Source organism: Gossypium arboreum, chromosome 11 (genome assembly GCF_025698485.1).
Source record: "Gossypium arboreum isolate Shixiya-1 chromosome 11, ASM2569848v2, whole genome shotgun sequence".
NCBI classification, from domain to species: domain Eukaryota; kingdom Viridiplantae; phylum Streptophyta; class Magnoliopsida; order Malvales; family Malvaceae; genus Gossypium; species Gossypium arboreum.
The window spans coordinates 133,476,582-133,492,924 of NC_069080.1; the positions used below are offsets into that span (position 1 = coordinate 133,476,582).

Consider the following 16,343-nt stretch of genomic DNA (forward strand, 5'->3'; position numbering starts at 1 on the left):
AAATATAAATAAAAATAAAAACAAAAAACCATGCAAGGCTTAGTCCTCATCCATCCTGTAGGTTGATCTCTCCTTGCTTGATTTCCAGGTTGAAGGATTTATTTTACCGTCAAATTTTATAAAAAAATATTTTATTTATTTATTTAATTCTTTTGTGTTTTTAGGTTTTTAACTTGTGTTTATTGATATAGCATACATGCACATGAATAACATCATTTAATTATTTTTTAAATTAAAAATAAAAATATTTTTAAAATTTAAAATATTAAAAATTATAAAAATATTTTTAAAATTTTAAAAATTAATTAAATACTAATCATGATAATTCACACGTATGTCTAAAGTGAATAAATATTATTTTTTCTATATATTTTAGAGTGATTTAACCAAAAAAATTCAAAAGTTAACAGAGAAAGCAAGTAAAACACAAACTTAAAGAAGACTTGCAATTATTGTAGGCTCCATTTTATCAACACCCACCTTCTTGGATTCACATGCATCACTCATTTATGACCCCCCAATTTCCACACCTACGCGCATTCATTTGGAAAACGAAAAGGTTAAAATTTGCTTAGAAACCACCTTTACTCTTCCCTGGAATTTTGATCTGTTTTCCTTCTTCATTCTCATATTCTTATTGTTTCTAGTTTCTTTCAGACGTATTGAACGATCGGTTTTCTGATTTTAAACACTACATCGAGATATATTTTTCTTCTCAAACATCGTCATGTTGTCATTACCTTCAACTTCCTCATCCAATTCTAGAAAGAAATATGATGTTTTCTTGAGTTTTAGAGGCGAAGATACTCGCAGAAACTTCACCGATCATCTCTATGCTGCTTTAAAGAGGAGATGGATCGTCACTTTCAGGGATGATCAAAAGCTGGAGGCCGGCGAAGAGATCGCGCCAGAACTCTTGAAAGCAATTCAGGAATCATGGTGCTCGGTAATCGTTTTTTCACAAACTTATGCCTTTTCAAGTTGGTGCTTGGAGGAGCTTGCTGAGATTGTTAAACAACATAAAAACGACGGCCATAAAGTGTTTCCAATTTTTTACGATGTTGATCCATCTGATTTAAGAAATCAAAAAGGGAAAGTGAAAGAAGCCTTTGCCAAACATGAAGAGAGATACAAAGAAGAAAGTGAGAAGATCCAAAGGTGGCGAAATGCTTTAATTCTAGTGGCTGGAGTCAAGGGATGGCATTTAAGTAACAGGTAATTCTTTCTTTTCTATTTAAATAACAAGTCCAATCCTATGTGTTTAATTGAAAAGTGTCATATTTCAATAAAAGAGCAAATTTTGTGTTCTGGTCCCGCAACAGATCTTGCTTTTTAATTCTTGCTTCCAAATTATATTATGTTTCATAATTCATTGAAAAAGAAAGTGCATTTGAAAGACATCAACAAAATTTTAATTTATACAAAAAAAAATTAAAATTTCTTTTTTTTTTAGGCATGAATCAGACTTTATTAGGGAGATTGTTCAGGAGATATCAACAAAACTTTGTCAGGCATATCCAGTTACTCATGATAGTGGCTTGGTTGGAATTCCTGAACGCTTGGAGGGTTTATATTTGAAAATAAACATCGGGGAAAATGATGTCCGCATTATAGGGATTTGTGGAATGGGTGGTATCGGTAAAACAACACTCGCAAACCGTGCTTATAATGAATTGTCACCTCATTTTGAAGCTAAAAGCTTTATTGCTAATATTCGAGAAGATTCAGAAAAATATGGACTAGTTTCTTTACAGAAACGTCTTCTTTCAGATATCTTTTACGATGACTACTCCAGAATTTCCAATGTTGATGAAGGGAATAATATAATTAGACATATGTTGCCTCGCAAAAAGGTTCTTGTTGTTCTTGATGATGTTGATAACATACAACACTTAAAATACTTGGCTGGAAGGCATGATTGGTTCAGATTAGGGAGTAGAATCATTGTAACAACAAGAGACGAACATTTGCTTCGATGTTGCCAAGTTGATGACGTGTATATCTCCACAACATTGAATACCAAAGATGCGCTGCAACTTTTCAACCGGAAAGCTTTCCATAGTGCTACAGTACCGGAAGATTTCATTGGGCTTTCTTTCCATGTTGTAAAATATGCTGATGGTCTCCCTTTAGCTCTTGAAATTTTGGGTTGCTTTTTGTGCGGTAGAGATGCTACTGTATGGAGAAGTGCAATTGAAAGACTTAAAAGAGATTCTAATAAAGAAATTCTCGATAAACTTCGAATTAGTTTTGATGGCCTGGAAGAAACGGAGAAGAATATATTTCTAGATATAGCATGCTTCTTTAATGGGGAGAAGAAAGATTTTGTAATCAAAGTATTGGATGGTTGTGAGTTTTTTCCAGATATTGGCATTGATGTTCTCATTAAAAAATCTCTCATAAAAGTCGATGAACACAAAGAATTGAGGATGCATAACTTGTTGCAAGAAATGGGAAGAAAAATTGTTAAAGAAAAATGTGTTGATGAACCTGGAAAACGTTGCAGATTGTGGGAGGAAATGGACGTCCATCATGTCCTAACAAAAAACACTGTAAGTCATTTAACAAAAGTTACATACTATTTCTATTTTGTTATATAATATCAAATCAATATATGATATATATCCAAAGCTTAATCAAATTGGTTGATACAACTATTCTTAAAAGGTGATATTTAGTAACTTTGAGATAAGTGATGTTTGATGTTTACAAATATTAAAAGATTTGTAGAAATAAATATTTGATTTCATTGTATTACCCTCTTTAGAGCATAATATTTGTAGAAATTGTTTTACTTCATTTAAAATGCTTTATTTATTATATTTAGAATATAATAATGCTAAATAAAATGTAAGTTTTAAAAGTTTTATTCTACATTATACACCATTTATTTTGTTTTCTTATTTTCTATTCTTGATTTTTCTTAGGGTACGAAATGATTGAAAGTATAATCATCGATAATAAAAGGTAAGAAGATATATAAACTTATATTTATGTGTATTGTAAATAATTATTTTATATTTTTAAATATAAGAAGAAATTATAGCAAAACCTTTGACACTTACATTTCAATGTTTAATTATGAAATTTATCTTGTAGCGTATTACTCTTTCAAAAGAATCAATAGAGAAATGTATATCTTTTTGAAATATTAATAGTATATCAATGAATTAGATTATAACATAACTTTTAGATATGAATGGTTTTGTATATTGTGAAGCTCATTTTCATTTTGTTTTATTCATGATTATTAGGGAATCGAGCAAGATGCTCAACTTGAGTGTCGATGCCTTTTCAAAAATGAAAAAATTGAGATTGCTCAAAGTACTTTGCCTGTCAAATTGTGATTATCTCAAATTTCTTTCTAATGAGCTACGGCTTTTAGATTGGAAAGGATGCCCTTTAAAATCATTGCCTTCAAGCTTCCAACCGGACAACCTTATTGCACTTCTTTTACCATATAATCGTATTCAACAACTATGGAAGGGAAATAGAGTAAGAATTAACTCATCTCATCCTTGTTTTTTTAGCTTATTTTAATATAAATGATTAAACTTTGTTTAAGGTGAAAAAGAAAAATAAGCTTATTATGTTTTCTCATTTGTTTCTAATTTATTGTGATCTTCAACAGCTCTTGTGTAAGTTGAAATTGATGAACCTTGAAGGGTCCCAAAACCTGATCAAGACACCAGACTTCACAACGGCATCAAATCTTGAAGTTCTAACATTGAAGGGTTGTACCAAATTAGTGGATGTCCATCCATCAATCGCAGTACTTAAGAGCCTTAAAGTTTTGAATTTAAGAGATTGCAAAAGTCTTAGGAGTCTTCCGACCATAATTGGAATGGAATCTCTTGAAACATTAATTCTTTCGGGTTGCTCAAGTCTTGTAAGGTTTCCGGAGATTGATAGGAAAACGAAACGTCTAAAAACTCTAGATCTTTCCGGTTGTTATAGAGTTGAAAATTTATCAGAGAATTTGCAGCATGCAAAGTTTTTGGAAGAGCTCGACTTTAGTGAAACAGCCATAACAGAACCCCCACCCTTCATTTTTCAATTTAAAAATCTTAAAGTTCTGTCTTTCAATGGATGCAAAAGAGGAAGGACAAATTCCATCGCTCCGATGTTACCTTCATTGTCAGGTTTGAGTTCATTAGGAAAGCTAAATCTAAGGGACCGCAATCTTTGTGAAGGAGATATTCCCCCTGATATTTCTGGTCTATCCTCTTTGAAAGAACTTGATCTTAGTGGTAACAATTTCACCAGTATACCTGCATCTCTTACACGACTCTCCAAGCTTGAAGATCTTATACTGTCAAATTGCAACATTTGCACTCTTGGTGAAGCAGATATTCATGGTCTGTCCTCTTTGAAATGGCTTTTTCTTAAAGGTAACAATTTCATCACCGTTCCTTTGGCTCTGACTCAACTTACCAAGCTTAAATTGCTTGAATTATCAAATTGCATGAAGCTTAACTCGTTGCCTGAGCTACCAACAAGTATAGAAGATGTGAGGCTAGATGGTTGTTCTTCACTTGAAGTAGTTGCAAGTCCATCAAAAGTATGCAATTTAGTGGATATGGCTGCTATTAGAGCCTTTAACTGCTTCAAATTGGCTGAGAATATCAATGCATTAACACTGCTGAGAAAACATCTTAAGGTCGATTAATCTCTCTTTTTCTCCGTTACAAAATCTCATACTTGAGAATTTATGGTTTAGTTACCAAACGACTTGTGGTTTATTTTGCAGGCATTTGCAAATTCAAGAAAAATGTTTGATATTATCATGCCAGGAAGTGAAATCCCAGAATGGTTTAGCCAACAAAAAGGTGACTTCTTTATTAAGATTCCCTTACCTATCAACCTTCAAGAGGATAGTGAATGGATTGGGGTTGCTTGTTGCTGCATTTTTGTCAATAATGATGCTTCAAGGGATGTGGGCTTTATCGACTGTGGAGCGTTAATGTATGGTAGAAATCGTCGACTGATTGAGAGGAGAGGCTGGTTGGTGGGTAAACGATTCAGCTATCCCATACTGAAAGATCACATTTTTCTTCGTTATTGGTCGCGTGATAAATTATATCCATTTTCCTTGAAAGATAAATATGGTGGCTGTGAAACCAATAATTTACGGACAACAGATTGCTTAGATCATAAACGTGATGGGCTTCATGTGTATTTCAATGGTCATAGCCTTAAGGTGAAGAAGTGTGGTGTTAGAATAGTGTATGAGAAAGATTTGGAAGAAATAAAAGAGTTGCAGTGCCATACCCCTCAATCTTCACCAAATTTTGAACACATCCACCAACACTCTGCTCACAACCATGGATCAGTAGGTAGCACTTCTGACATTAAACAAGAACGTAATATCTCCGAGGAAGCGGAGGAAGAGGGGCTGCAACCAAAACTGTTGCAAAAATTTTTCAATTTTATAATGGGCCAATCAGGGAAGAAGCATTAACTGTGGTAAACTACTTAACCAATCTTGTCCTATTAACTTTTTTTCACATCTTTTATTTAATGTGATCAATCTAGACTTAGGATCCTTCTTACATACCACAAAGTTATAAATCTTTTACTCATATTCAACAGGAGCTCATATTCCGTACATATCACAAATGTTGATATCATAGTTTCATTTTTATTAAAATTTTATTTTCATAATATATACACTTACATCTATATTTTATTTGTAGGTTAGAAATAAATATAATTAACTTGAGATAGAAATGTAGAAAAAATAGATAGTTTCCGTGACAAAACAGGTAACAATAAGGTGAAATCCTTTAATAAAGATCAGATTAGAATTTGGATCGAGTTAGAAACCAATTTATTTTTATTTGACACTAACTTATGTGTTCAATTTAATCAGTCAAAATTATTTTTATATATTTAGAAGATTAAAATAAGTCATTTATAGTATTTAAATAGGTTTAATTACTCTTAATAAAAGTATCATTTAAATTTCATGGTTTGTAGTACAAATAATATTACTCCAACTCTTAAGTTTATATATATATATATATATAGTTGTAAAGTATTTATATTTAGACATTTATTTTAAGAATTACTCAAATATGAATATAAAGTATACTCTTTTAATTAATTGGAAAATCTTTTCCAATGTGAGAAACATATTCATATTCAGTATATATTTTTTAAATTCAATAAACTCAATTTTTGTTCTTGTCTAATATTAGTGTTTAGAGAAATAAATATATGATTTTTGATTGACATGAGTAAGATTTTTAACTGTTGTTTTTTTTTTTTTGTGATATTAACAAAATTTTCTTGATTTGAGGTAAGTTAATATACTAGTGATAGAGAAAAGATTATATGATAGAGAAAAGATTATATAAAATTGTGATTTTATGTCATCTTTTACTTTTTCAATAAAAGAATGATAAATCAATTTTTAGTATTTTTAGTTGAATTTAAATTTTTTAGGAGGAAAAGTTGAAAATCAAGAAAAAATTCTGATTTGTTATTCTCCTATTAGGAGGTGATAGGAATAAAGTGGAGTCACAGTTTTATACAATGCCTAGTGATATAGATGATCTCAATGCAACGATCTCTATGCAGCGAGAATAACCTTGATGTTTTATGTTTGTCCCTTAGGCTAATAGAAGTATGAAAGTTTGCTCAAAGAATCATGCTAGTGAGGGACCAACAAAAGTCATCAAGTTGGAATGAAAGCGGACACTTCAGCAATTATAGGCTCGGATTAATTTAGAGAATTAGGATTTTGAGAAATAGGTAATGTTATTACTTAATTAGCTTTCTTTTTTTTTTTTTACATGTAATGTAAATTATAGTATTTTAAATAAACTTTTTTGAATTTTTTGCTTCTCTGCACCTTGGTGCTGCTTGTGCTGCATGCAGGCTAACTCTAACAGTAATTTAATTTGGTTGAAAATGAACTTAGCTGTTGATGTATCGATATGCTTAGGTGCTGATTGAGCTGATAAGTCTGCTTATTCATACATACAAGCCATGTTTTTAATTGTCCCAATGCTGATTAGTGGGATTATTTTCATATTGAATGAGCAAGCATATCAGTTTTGTAAAATAGATTGCTTTCTTACTGCAGTTTGTGAGCAACTAAACTATATCAAGCTTCTTGCTCTTTTGCTCTCTGTCTTGTTATCTTCTTTTGCTACTGTCAAAACCCCAACAAAATCAATCCTCTTTTGTTCTCTGTCTTGTTATCTTCTTTTACTACTGTCAAAACCCCAACAAAATCAATCATACTGTGCAAGATTTATTCGCCATCCATTCCTTCAGGTTGATCTCTCCTCCCTGGACCTCCATCTAGTTTCGCCGTGATAATATGCAAACATTGAAATAACCACATTACCAAGCTAAGTGGAAGAAAATGTTGGGAAAATGAAATACAGATGCGATCCTAAGCAACAAATACAACTTTGCATGAGAACCTAATCCCATCAGAAACTAATTTAAGTGCGATTTTCATTTCCAAACTTTCTGCCTCTAGTAAATTACCTGATCTACACACATCACAGGGCAGGCAGCATATTTGAGAGCAAAACACCTGACATAAAGAAGTCAACAATTTTAAATTATAAAAGAATCAGAGGTTAATTTTCGATGCAAAAGAGAACAAACCTGAGCCAGAAATAATTGTAAACAGTGAGAAACAATTGGAACGGAATCTCTTGAAACATTAATTTTTTCGGGTTACTCAAATCTTGCAAGGTTTCCAGAGATTGATGGGAAAATGAAACGTCTAAAAACTCTTCATCTTTCTGGTTGTTATAAAGTTAAAAAAATTTCCAGAGTTTGCAACAAGTAGAATTTTTGGAAGAGCTTGACTTGAGTGAAACAACCATAACAGAACCACCATCCTTCAATATTAGGGAAGGAGATATTCCTAGTGACATTTCTTGTCGTTCCTCTTTGAAAGAACTTGATCTTAGTGGTAACAATTTCATTAGCATACCTGTGTCTCTTACTCGACTTTCCAAGCTTCTATTTCTTAGATTTTCAAATTGTAGGGAGCTTGAATCATTGCCTGAGCTTCTAGCAACCATAATGAATGTGAAGATAGATGGTTGTGCTTCGCTTGAAGTAGTTGCACCTCCAAGTCCATCAAAAGGCAAATCCATGCGTGTGACTTCCAATGAGGAAAAATCTAATTTTTTTTTTATTTTATCAAAAAGAGATAGAGATAATGTGGAATTACAGTCTCAAACAATTTTTTCTTGTAAAGTAAATGTGATATGTGTCCTATTTAATCTGTTAAAATTAAAAAAAAAATTTTATCTATTTGGAAGATTATATATATGAAAGCCAAACATAATGTTAAAAATAAGTACTTTATGAAAAAGGGAATAATAAGAGAATATACCATTGGATGCCTGCAATGTGTTTAGGTGTGATTCAGTGCCTGCTTCTTTAGTATTTAAATTGCTCCATTTTGTAGTTTGTTTACAAATATTAAAAAGATTTGTAGAAATAAATATTTAATTTCATTGCATTACCCTCTTTAGAGCATAATATTTGTAGAAATTGTTTTACTTCATTTAAAATGCTTTATTTATTATATTTAGAATATAATAAGGCTAAATAAAATGTAAGTTTTAAAAATTTTATTCTACATTATACACCATTTATTTTATTTTCTTATTTTCTATTCTTGATTTTTCTTAGGGTACAGAAATAATTGAAGGTATAATCATCGATAATAAAAGGTAAGAAGACATAAATTTATATTTATGTGTATTGTAAATAATTATTTTATATTTTAAATATGATAAAAATTATAACAAAATCTTTAACACTCAATATTTCAATGTTTAATTCTGAAATTTATAAATGTATGTCTTTTGAAATATTAATAGCATATCAATGAATTAGATTATAACATAACTTTTAGATATGAATGTTTTGTATATTGTGAAGCTCATTTTCATTTTGTTTTATTTATGATTATTAGGGAATCAAGCAAGATGCTCAATTTGAGAGCCGATGCTTTCTCAAAAATGAAAAAATTGAGATTGCTCAAAGTGCTTTGCCTATCAAATTGTGATTATCTTAAATTTCTTTCTAATGAGTTACGGCTTTTAGATTAGAAAGGATGCCCTTTAAGATCGTTGCCTTCAAGCTTCCAACTGGACAACCTTGTTGCACTTCTTTTACCATATAGTCGCATTCAACAACTATGGAAGTAATTCATCTCATCCTTGTATTTTAGCTTATTTTAATATAAATGATTAAACTTTGATTAAGGTAAAAAAACAAAAAAATAAGCATTATTATGTTTTCTCATTTGTTTCTAATTTATTGTGATCTTCAACAGCTCCTGTGTAAGTTGAAAATGATGGACCTTGAAGGGTTCCAAAACCTGATCAAGACACCAGACTTCATAACGGCATCAAATCTTGAAGTTCTAACATTGAAAGGTTGTACCAAATTAGTAGATGTTCATCCATCAATCGCAGTACTTAAGAACCTTAAAGTTTTGAATTTAAAAGATTGCAAAAGTCTTAGGAGTTTTCCGACCATAATTAGAATGGAATATCTTGAAACATTAATTCTTTCGGGTTGCTCAAGTCTTGTAAGGTTTCCGGAGATTGATAGGAAAAATGAAACGTCTAAAAACTCTAGATCTTTCTGGTTGTTATAGAGTTGAAAATTTATCGGAGAATTTGCAGCATGAAAAGTTTTTGGAAGAGCTCGACTTGACTGAAACAGCCATAACCGAACCACCATCCTTCATTTTTCAATTTAAAAATCTTAAAGTTCTGTCTTTCAATGGATGCAAAAGAGGAAGGACAAATTCCATTGCTCCGATGTTACCTTCATTTTCAGGTTTGAGTTCATTAAGAGAGCTAAAACTAAGGGACTGCAATCTTTGTGAAGGAGATATTCCCCGTGATGTTTCTGGTCTATCCTTTTTGAAAGAACTTGATCTTAGTGGTAACAATTTCGTCAGTATACCTGCATCTCTTACACGACTCTCCAAGCTTGAAGTTCTTATATTGTCAAATTGCAACATGTGCACTCTTGGTGAAGCAGATATTCATGGTCTATCCTCTTTGAAATGGCTTTATCTTAACGATAACAATTTCATCACCGTTCCTTTGGCTCTGACTCAACTTTCCAAGCTTAAATTGATTGCATTATCAAATTGCATGAAGCTTAACTCGTTGCCTGAGCTACCAACAAGTATAGAAGATGTGTGGCTAGAGGGTTGTTCTTCACTTGAAGTAGTTGCAAGTCCATCAAAAGTATGCAATTTAGTGGATTCGGCTGCTATTAAAGCCTTTAACTGCTTCAAATTGGTTGAGAATATGAATGCATTAACACTGCTGAGAAAACATCTTAAGGTCGATTAATCTCTCTTTTTCTCCCTTATAAAATCTCATACTTGAGAATTTATGGTTTTAGTTACCAAACGACTTGTGATTTATTTTGGGCATTTGCAAATTCAAGAAAAATGTTTGATATTATCATGCCAGGAAGTGAAATCCCAGAATGGTTTAGCCAACAAAAAGGTGACTCCTTTATTAAGATTCCCTTACCTATCAACCTTCAAGAGGATAGTGAATGGATTGGAGTTGCTTGTTGCTGCATTTTTGTCAATAATGATGCTTCAAAGGATGTGGGCTTTATCGACTGCAGAGCGTTAATGTATGGTAGAAATCCTCGACACATTGAGAGGAGAGGCTAGTTGGTGGGTAAACGATTCAACAAGCCCATAATGAAAGATCACATTTTTCTTCGTTATTGGTCGCGTGATAAAGTATATCCATTTTCCTTGAAGGATAAATATGGTGGCTGTGAAACCAATAATTTACAGACAACAGATTGCTTAGATCATAAACGTGATGGGCTTCATGTGTTTTTCAATGGTCATAGCCTTAAGGTGAAGAAGTGTGGTGTTAGAATAGCGTATGAGAAAGATTTGGAAGAAATAAAAGAGTTGCAATGCCATATCACTCAATCTTCACCAAATTTTGAACACATCCACCAACACTTTGCTCACAACGATGGATCAGTAGGTAGCACTTCTGACATAAAACAAGAACGTAATATCTCCGAGGAAGCGGAGGAAGAAGGGTTGCAACCAAAATTGATGCAAAATTTTTTCAATTTTATAATGGGCCAATCAGGTAAGAAGCATTAACTGTCACTGCAGCAAAATTGACTTTTAGCGGCGTTTTTTAAGGTCTTTAGCGGCGCTTTTAAGTGCCGCTAAAACTATTTGTGGCGTTTTTACAAGCGCCGCAAAAAACGCCGCTATAGATGACGCCACTAAAGTTTGCGGCGTTTATTTAAAAAAACGCCGCTAAAGGTAATAAAATTTAAAAAAAAATAAAATATTATAAAAATCATGAAAATATAAAAAAATTAAAATTCATTATCAAAATATAGCGAAGAATAAAATTTTCTATTAAAATTTTAACTAAAAATATTAAAATAAAAATAAAAATTTATAATCAAAACTAAAATAAATAATAAAAATTAGATTAAATATAAAGATATCATAACCATGTAAAATATAAGATATTATCATCAAGATTTACATCCTCATCTTGCTCAAATTTTAGTGGCTTGTACCCTTTCTTGAACCATTCATCTTGTAGAATTTCAGGAATAGTTATACGCTGCAAAAAAGAACATGCAGAATTTCAACCAAAATGCATGTGCTAAAGCTTATATTGTGATCAAAAATTGCATGTAATCACAAATTTTCATAGGATGAATTGAATTTGAAACTTACGGTAAGAGGGTTTTTGGATCAAGAATACGCTTAATCAAATTCCTAGCACCAGATGAAAACCATGATGGACAGCAAGACTGGCCAAACCTGGAGGGTACTTACTTTCTTATACAAGCCTATAAGGCTTGGCTCATCAAAAGGCCATGAGAACAAAGAGAATAACTCCGTAAGACCAAATATCAAATGATGTACCATTCAAGTGAATAAAATCTGACAAGCACCACGCAAATTTCAGTTCATATAGTCAGTCTATATCAAATACATGTTCTCAAAAATAGAACAATCTCAAACAGCTATGATCAGTATCCCACAGAAGGGAAAAAAAGCATGAAAGTACTGATACAATGACATAATTATAAACAGCCAGATGCTTCATCCTTTCTTAAACAAAGCAAGAATAAGATTGCATAAAATTACATAAAAACAAGATCATATGGATAATAGATCAATTCATTTTACTTCTAAATTCAACAATTCGACTCATAAATTCAGCATTCCTCTCTTAAATTAACATAAATTCTAGTAATTTCACAGCTTTAAGCTAAAAAAAGGAATGAAAGACAATTCATTTATATACTAGAGCTTTCTCAAGAAACATGCCGGAGCTGGTTCGAACTTCACTTTCAATACTCTGGCCTGATACATCATCTGCCACCATTGACTTCTCTAACTTATCCTTAGCCTGAAATTAATACAATTTCTTTTTTTATATGTTGAAATTCTTCAACAACAAAAGAGAAAAATGGTTGCTTACCAGAAAAATAAGGTGATCACATTCCTCACTTGATAAAAATCCATTGTAAATAAAAGCCCTTCAAGAAAAAAAAATCGTAAATTTTAAAGTTTTGAATAAGCTGAACTGCAAAAAGGATTGGAATTTGAAGTTACCTGGGGCGCCATGAGAGTTGAGTAACAGAAGTGGGATCAAATTGAACAGAAGAAGTTCCTCCTCTCATTTTAAGCACCGATCCATTAATCTCAGCCGAAACCAAAGTAAAATTGATCAAAAGAAGAAGAAAGAATCCGAGAAAATACCGGTACTCCATGAGAAAAGAAATTCTATTTTTTTGGATCCAATATTCGCAAAAGAATTAATCTGTTTGTTTGCTTGCTTGTTTTCTTTTTTTCAAATATCTTCCATTTAAGAGTGAATTTAATTGGCGGCTGCCAAAATATTTAATGTTTCCGTAAGAAAGCTTCATAAAATTTCTGGCAGATGTCAGAAAATTTTAATTGGAAACAATAAGTTCTTCACTTTATTTTGGCTTATCCTAGAAGTGACATACAACTAACGATTAAAATAAAATAAAACATATATGTAACAAATAAATTGTTGGTCAGAAAAAGTTGTAAAAAATGAAAAAAGAAATGCAGTCAACTGGCTCACTGTAAACTTAACGGCAGACTTTGAAGAGAAAACAAAAGTGAAAATCATGTGATTAGCAATCAAACATTGTTACATCAGCAATCAATCATTATTGACGGGGTTGGCTTAGGGAAATCATGTGATTAGAGAGTATAACGGCACAAAAACAGAAGGATAAGAAAAACTATGGAATATATTTGTCTCATATAGCATCATATAAGGCATAACATCTGTTAAAATAAAGTTGACACCTAAATGATATAAGGCATAACATCTTTGTATTAAGTTACTTAGTCCCATATTCCAATAAATATATCCATCCATGACAGAGAAACAGGAAACTGACCTGTAAAGGAAGTATTGCTCAGTCCTGCATTAATTAAAGCTAGAACCATAAAATTAGCTTAATTCTACTGGGCAAAATTGCCAAAGATCACATGTAATTCCTGTTTTAAGTAAAGTCGAAGCCTTAAGGGCTGGTACAAGTTACTAATATCACATGTAATTCCAGTTCATGGCTGTTATAATGGTATTGTACAAGTCAAAAATAACTTTGCTCATGTAATGATGAAAATGCCCCATCCAAGTTCAATTAGTTGCTGCCAAACTCAAAAGAGCCCATATGACTATTACAATACAGATATACAGAGAAAGAGCAAGTTCTACCTTCTAAAACAGGACTAGTCTATTAAGTTATTGGTCATTCTTTAGCTAAAAAAATTCAATCATCATTATTTAGTTAGTTGACAAAAGGCTGCAACTTACATGCTGCAATTGATTCTAAAAGCTCTAATTTCTGGGGGGGGAGACCGTAGGGTTGAAAACCTCTAATTTCTTAAGTCTATTAATTAAAAGAAAACAATAAGGTGGCTGTAAATCTAATTTACAGCCAATTTATACTAGGATTCCAGACTTCAATCCTAGCCCTGTATTAAAACTCTAAGGAAAACTTATAATCCTAGCCATCCATCCATATCTAAAAATTATTAATAAAGCTGAAATATTAAAATAGTGTATAGTAATAGCTCCTACAATAGCATGTAAGCCATGAACAGCAATTCTAAGTTCAAACAAGAATATTCCATTGCAACTATCAAATGAGGACAAAACAATTCCACAATGAATTACAGAAGACATTATATCATATTACCGCAAGCTGCAAAATCTCATTGCGCTTCCTTTCACCTCCACTGAATCCTTCATTGACATTTCGGTTAAGGAAATCAGTCTTCATGTTCACAAGATCGAGTTTAGGATATATGTAATTACAAAAAAAAACACAGCAAATAAAGGACAATTCAAGCAACATTCTCAAAGTTCCAATCTTTTTTGTTTTTCACTTCACCCCACTATATAATTCCATCTAAATCATACAAAAAAAAAAGAAACTTAAAAGCAATCATATTTCGGTTTAGAGTTTAGAGACCGTAAACTCCAAAGAGGCAAAGACCAAATCGATAGAGGCAAAGACCGTAAACTCCAAGTAAGTACCTGAAAAATACTCTTGATTCTTGCTTGCAAGTTGCATGTCTTGAATCCGCATTCTGCAGTACAAATCCATTGTATCTTTAATTGTTTGAATCTGTTTGAACAAAAATCTGCATTCTTGCTTGCATGTCTTTAGACTAGGATTTAAGTACAGAGCCCAGAGGCAGGTCCTTCAAATTTTGCAGAGAGTCTAAAAATTTGAAGAAAGAACATAGAAAAATCAAAACCGAAATTAAGAACAGAATAATGAATATAAGAATTGGGTTTTTTCAAAACCAAAGGGAAAGGGAAAGGGAAAGGGGAAGGGATCGTATGGGTTCCAAGGTAAACCGATGAAAACGGTGTGTGTGAAAAGGGGGTTTTGAGTATTCCAATTTTAGGGGAAAATTTAGGGTTTCGAAGGAAGGGGGAATTTGGAAAAAAAAGCGCCATTTTTTTTTTAAAGTAAGGCGTTTTTATAAAAAACGCCGCAATTGCTTATCTTTTGCGTCTTTTTTTTATAAAAACGGTACTAATCTCAATTTTATATATATATTTTTTATATTTCATTTTTATTTATTATCAATGTTTTTATTTATTTATCAATATTTTTTAAAATTTGATATTTAAATATATCAAATAGTTTAAATTAAATATTTTTGAAAATAAAAGCATTAATCTAAACCCTTAACATTAAGTCATAAAACATAAACCCTAAACTTTTACCCCTTAACCTCTAACCCTTACCCCTTATCATCTAAACTTTAAACGATTAAAGTTTAGCATATATTTTATAATTTTGAAACGATTAAATAAAAAAATTTCTATTATTCAAAGGGATGAAGTGTAATTTTACCTTTTAAAATTTCAAAAAATCAAAACAGACAATTTTTCATTTTAGAAAGGCAAAGACCCTTTCAACCCCCTACTTATGCCCCTAAATATATATTAATTATAGGGTTTAGGATTTAATTGAATATGATTCACTTGAGATTAACATATTACCCATGGCCATTAAACCTTAAACCATAAAACTCTAAATTATAGACCTTAAATCTTAAATATTAAACCCTAAACCTAAAAATAAATTTAATCAATATTAAGTATTGCTTTCGTAATTTATTATGAACATAAGCTTTTACATTAATATCTATTTATATACATATCAACATCCATATGATGTTTTGGGGGTTTAGGGTTTTAGAGATTATAGATTAGGGTTTAGGGTTTTTTGGGTTTAGGGTTTTAAGAGTTATATAGACTAGTGTCTATGATTTTTTTTTTTGGGTGTTTAAGGTTTTAGGGTTATATGACTTTTAGCGGCGCTTTGTCAAAAACGCCGCTATTGCTCTATTTTTTAGCGGCGCTTTGCTAAAAACGTTACTATTGCTCTGTTTTTAGCGGCGCTTCGCAAAAAACGCAGCTATTGCTCTATTTTTAGCGGCGCTTTGCCAAAAACGCCGCTATTTGTGGCTTTTTTTATAAAACGCCGCTAAATCCCTATTTTCCTATAGTGTGTGGTAAACTACTTAACCAGTCTTGGCCTATGAACTTTTTTACACATCTTTTATTTAATGTGATCAATCTAGACTTATTTACGATCCTTCTTACATACCAAAAAGTTATAAATCTTTTACTCATATTCAACATAAGCTCATATTCCGTACATATCACAAATGTTGATAACATAGTTTATATATATCATTTAAAATTTTAGTAGCTTAATTCATTCCTTTTACATAACCTAAATGTGTAGTTTCATTT

At 31.6% G+C, this 16,343-nt stretch overlaps 3 protein-coding genes across 5 annotated transcripts; 2 read left to right on the forward strand and 1 right to left on the reverse strand.

Annotated features, from left to right (window-relative positions):
* Window positions 1-458: 458 nt before the first annotated feature.
* Window positions 459-7,069, forward strand: LOC108473411 (disease resistance protein RUN1-like). Its single transcript, XM_053021434.1, has 7 exons — window positions 459-1,215; window positions 1,454-2,552; window positions 2,828-2,850; window positions 3,255-3,495; window positions 3,632-4,660; window positions 4,751-5,466; window positions 6,619-7,069. Exons 1-6 carry the CDS (start codon window positions 728-730, stop codon window positions 5,459-5,461), a joined length of 3,591 nt encoding a protein of 1,196 aa, XP_052877394.1. The 5' UTR covers window positions 459-727; the 3' UTR covers window positions 5,462-5,466; window positions 6,619-7,069.
* Window positions 7,070-9,605: 2,536 nt separating this feature from the next.
* On the forward strand, window positions 9,606-10,652 carry LOC128283987 (TMV resistance protein N-like). The gene is made up of 2 exons (XM_053021435.1): window positions 9,606-10,250; window positions 10,482-10,652. The coding sequence occupies exons 1-2, from the start codon at window positions 9,606-9,608 to the stop codon at window positions 10,650-10,652; spliced, it is 816 nt and encodes a 271-aa protein (XP_052877395.1).
* Window positions 10,653-11,455: 803 nt separating this feature from the next.
* Window positions 11,456-15,082, reverse strand: LOC108473413 (probable prolyl 4-hydroxylase 7). Of its 3 annotated transcripts, none has more exons than XR_008273885.1 (6): window positions 14,604-15,082; window positions 14,263-14,309; window positions 12,635-13,558; window positions 12,501-12,558; window positions 11,747-12,428; window positions 11,456-11,630 (listed from the first exon to the last, which is right to left on the reverse strand). XR_008273885.1 is itself a non-coding variant. In XM_017774951.2 (4 exons), exons 2-4 carry the CDS (start codon window positions 12,790-12,792, stop codon window positions 12,312-12,314), a joined length of 333 nt encoding a protein of 110 aa, XP_017630440.1. In that variant the 5' UTR covers window positions 12,793-14,309; window positions 14,604-15,061; the 3' UTR covers window positions 12,125-12,311. The 3 variants fall into 3 exon arrangements, 1 of the variants encoding a protein (XP_017630440.1); XR_001869746.2 differs by having other exon boundaries at window positions 12,635-13,482; window positions 14,604-15,081; XM_017774951.2 differs by lacking the exon at window positions 11,456-11,630 and having other exon boundaries at window positions 12,125-12,428; window positions 12,635-14,309; window positions 14,604-15,061.
* Window positions 15,083-16,343: the final 1,261 nt, after the last annotated feature.

Coding starts and splice junctions, on each gene's coding strand:
- LOC108473411 (XM_053021434.1), top strand. CDS start 728: ATGTTGTCATTACCTTCAACTTCCTCATCCAATTCTAGAAAGAAATAT. Junction 3,496..3,631: donor AACTATGGAAGGGAAATAGA/GTAAGAATTAAC, acceptor GATCTTCAACAG/CTCTTGTGTAAGTTGAAATT. Junction 4,661..4,750: donor TGCTGAGAAAACATCTTAAG/GTCGATTAATCT, acceptor TTTATTTTGCAG/GCATTTGCAAATTCAAGAAA.
- LOC128283987 (XM_053021435.1), top strand. CDS start 9,606: ATGAAACGTCTAAAAACTCTAGATCTTTCTGGTTGTTATAGAGTTGAA. Junction 10,251..10,481: donor TAGTTGCAAGTCCATCAAAA/GTATGCAATTTA, acceptor TTATCATGCCAG/GAAGTGAAATCCCAGAATGG.
- LOC108473413 (XM_017774951.2), bottom strand. CDS start 12,792: ATGGAGTACCGGTATTTTCTCGGATTCTTTCTTCTTCTTTTGATCAAT. Junction 12,559..12,634: donor CAACTCTCATGGCGCCCCAG/GTAACTTCAAAT, acceptor TTTTTCTTGAAG/GGCTTTTATTTACAATGGAT. Junction 12,429..12,500: donor GTGATCACCTTATTTTTCTG/GTAAGCAACCAT, acceptor TATTAATTTCAG/GCTAAGGATAAGTTAGAGAA.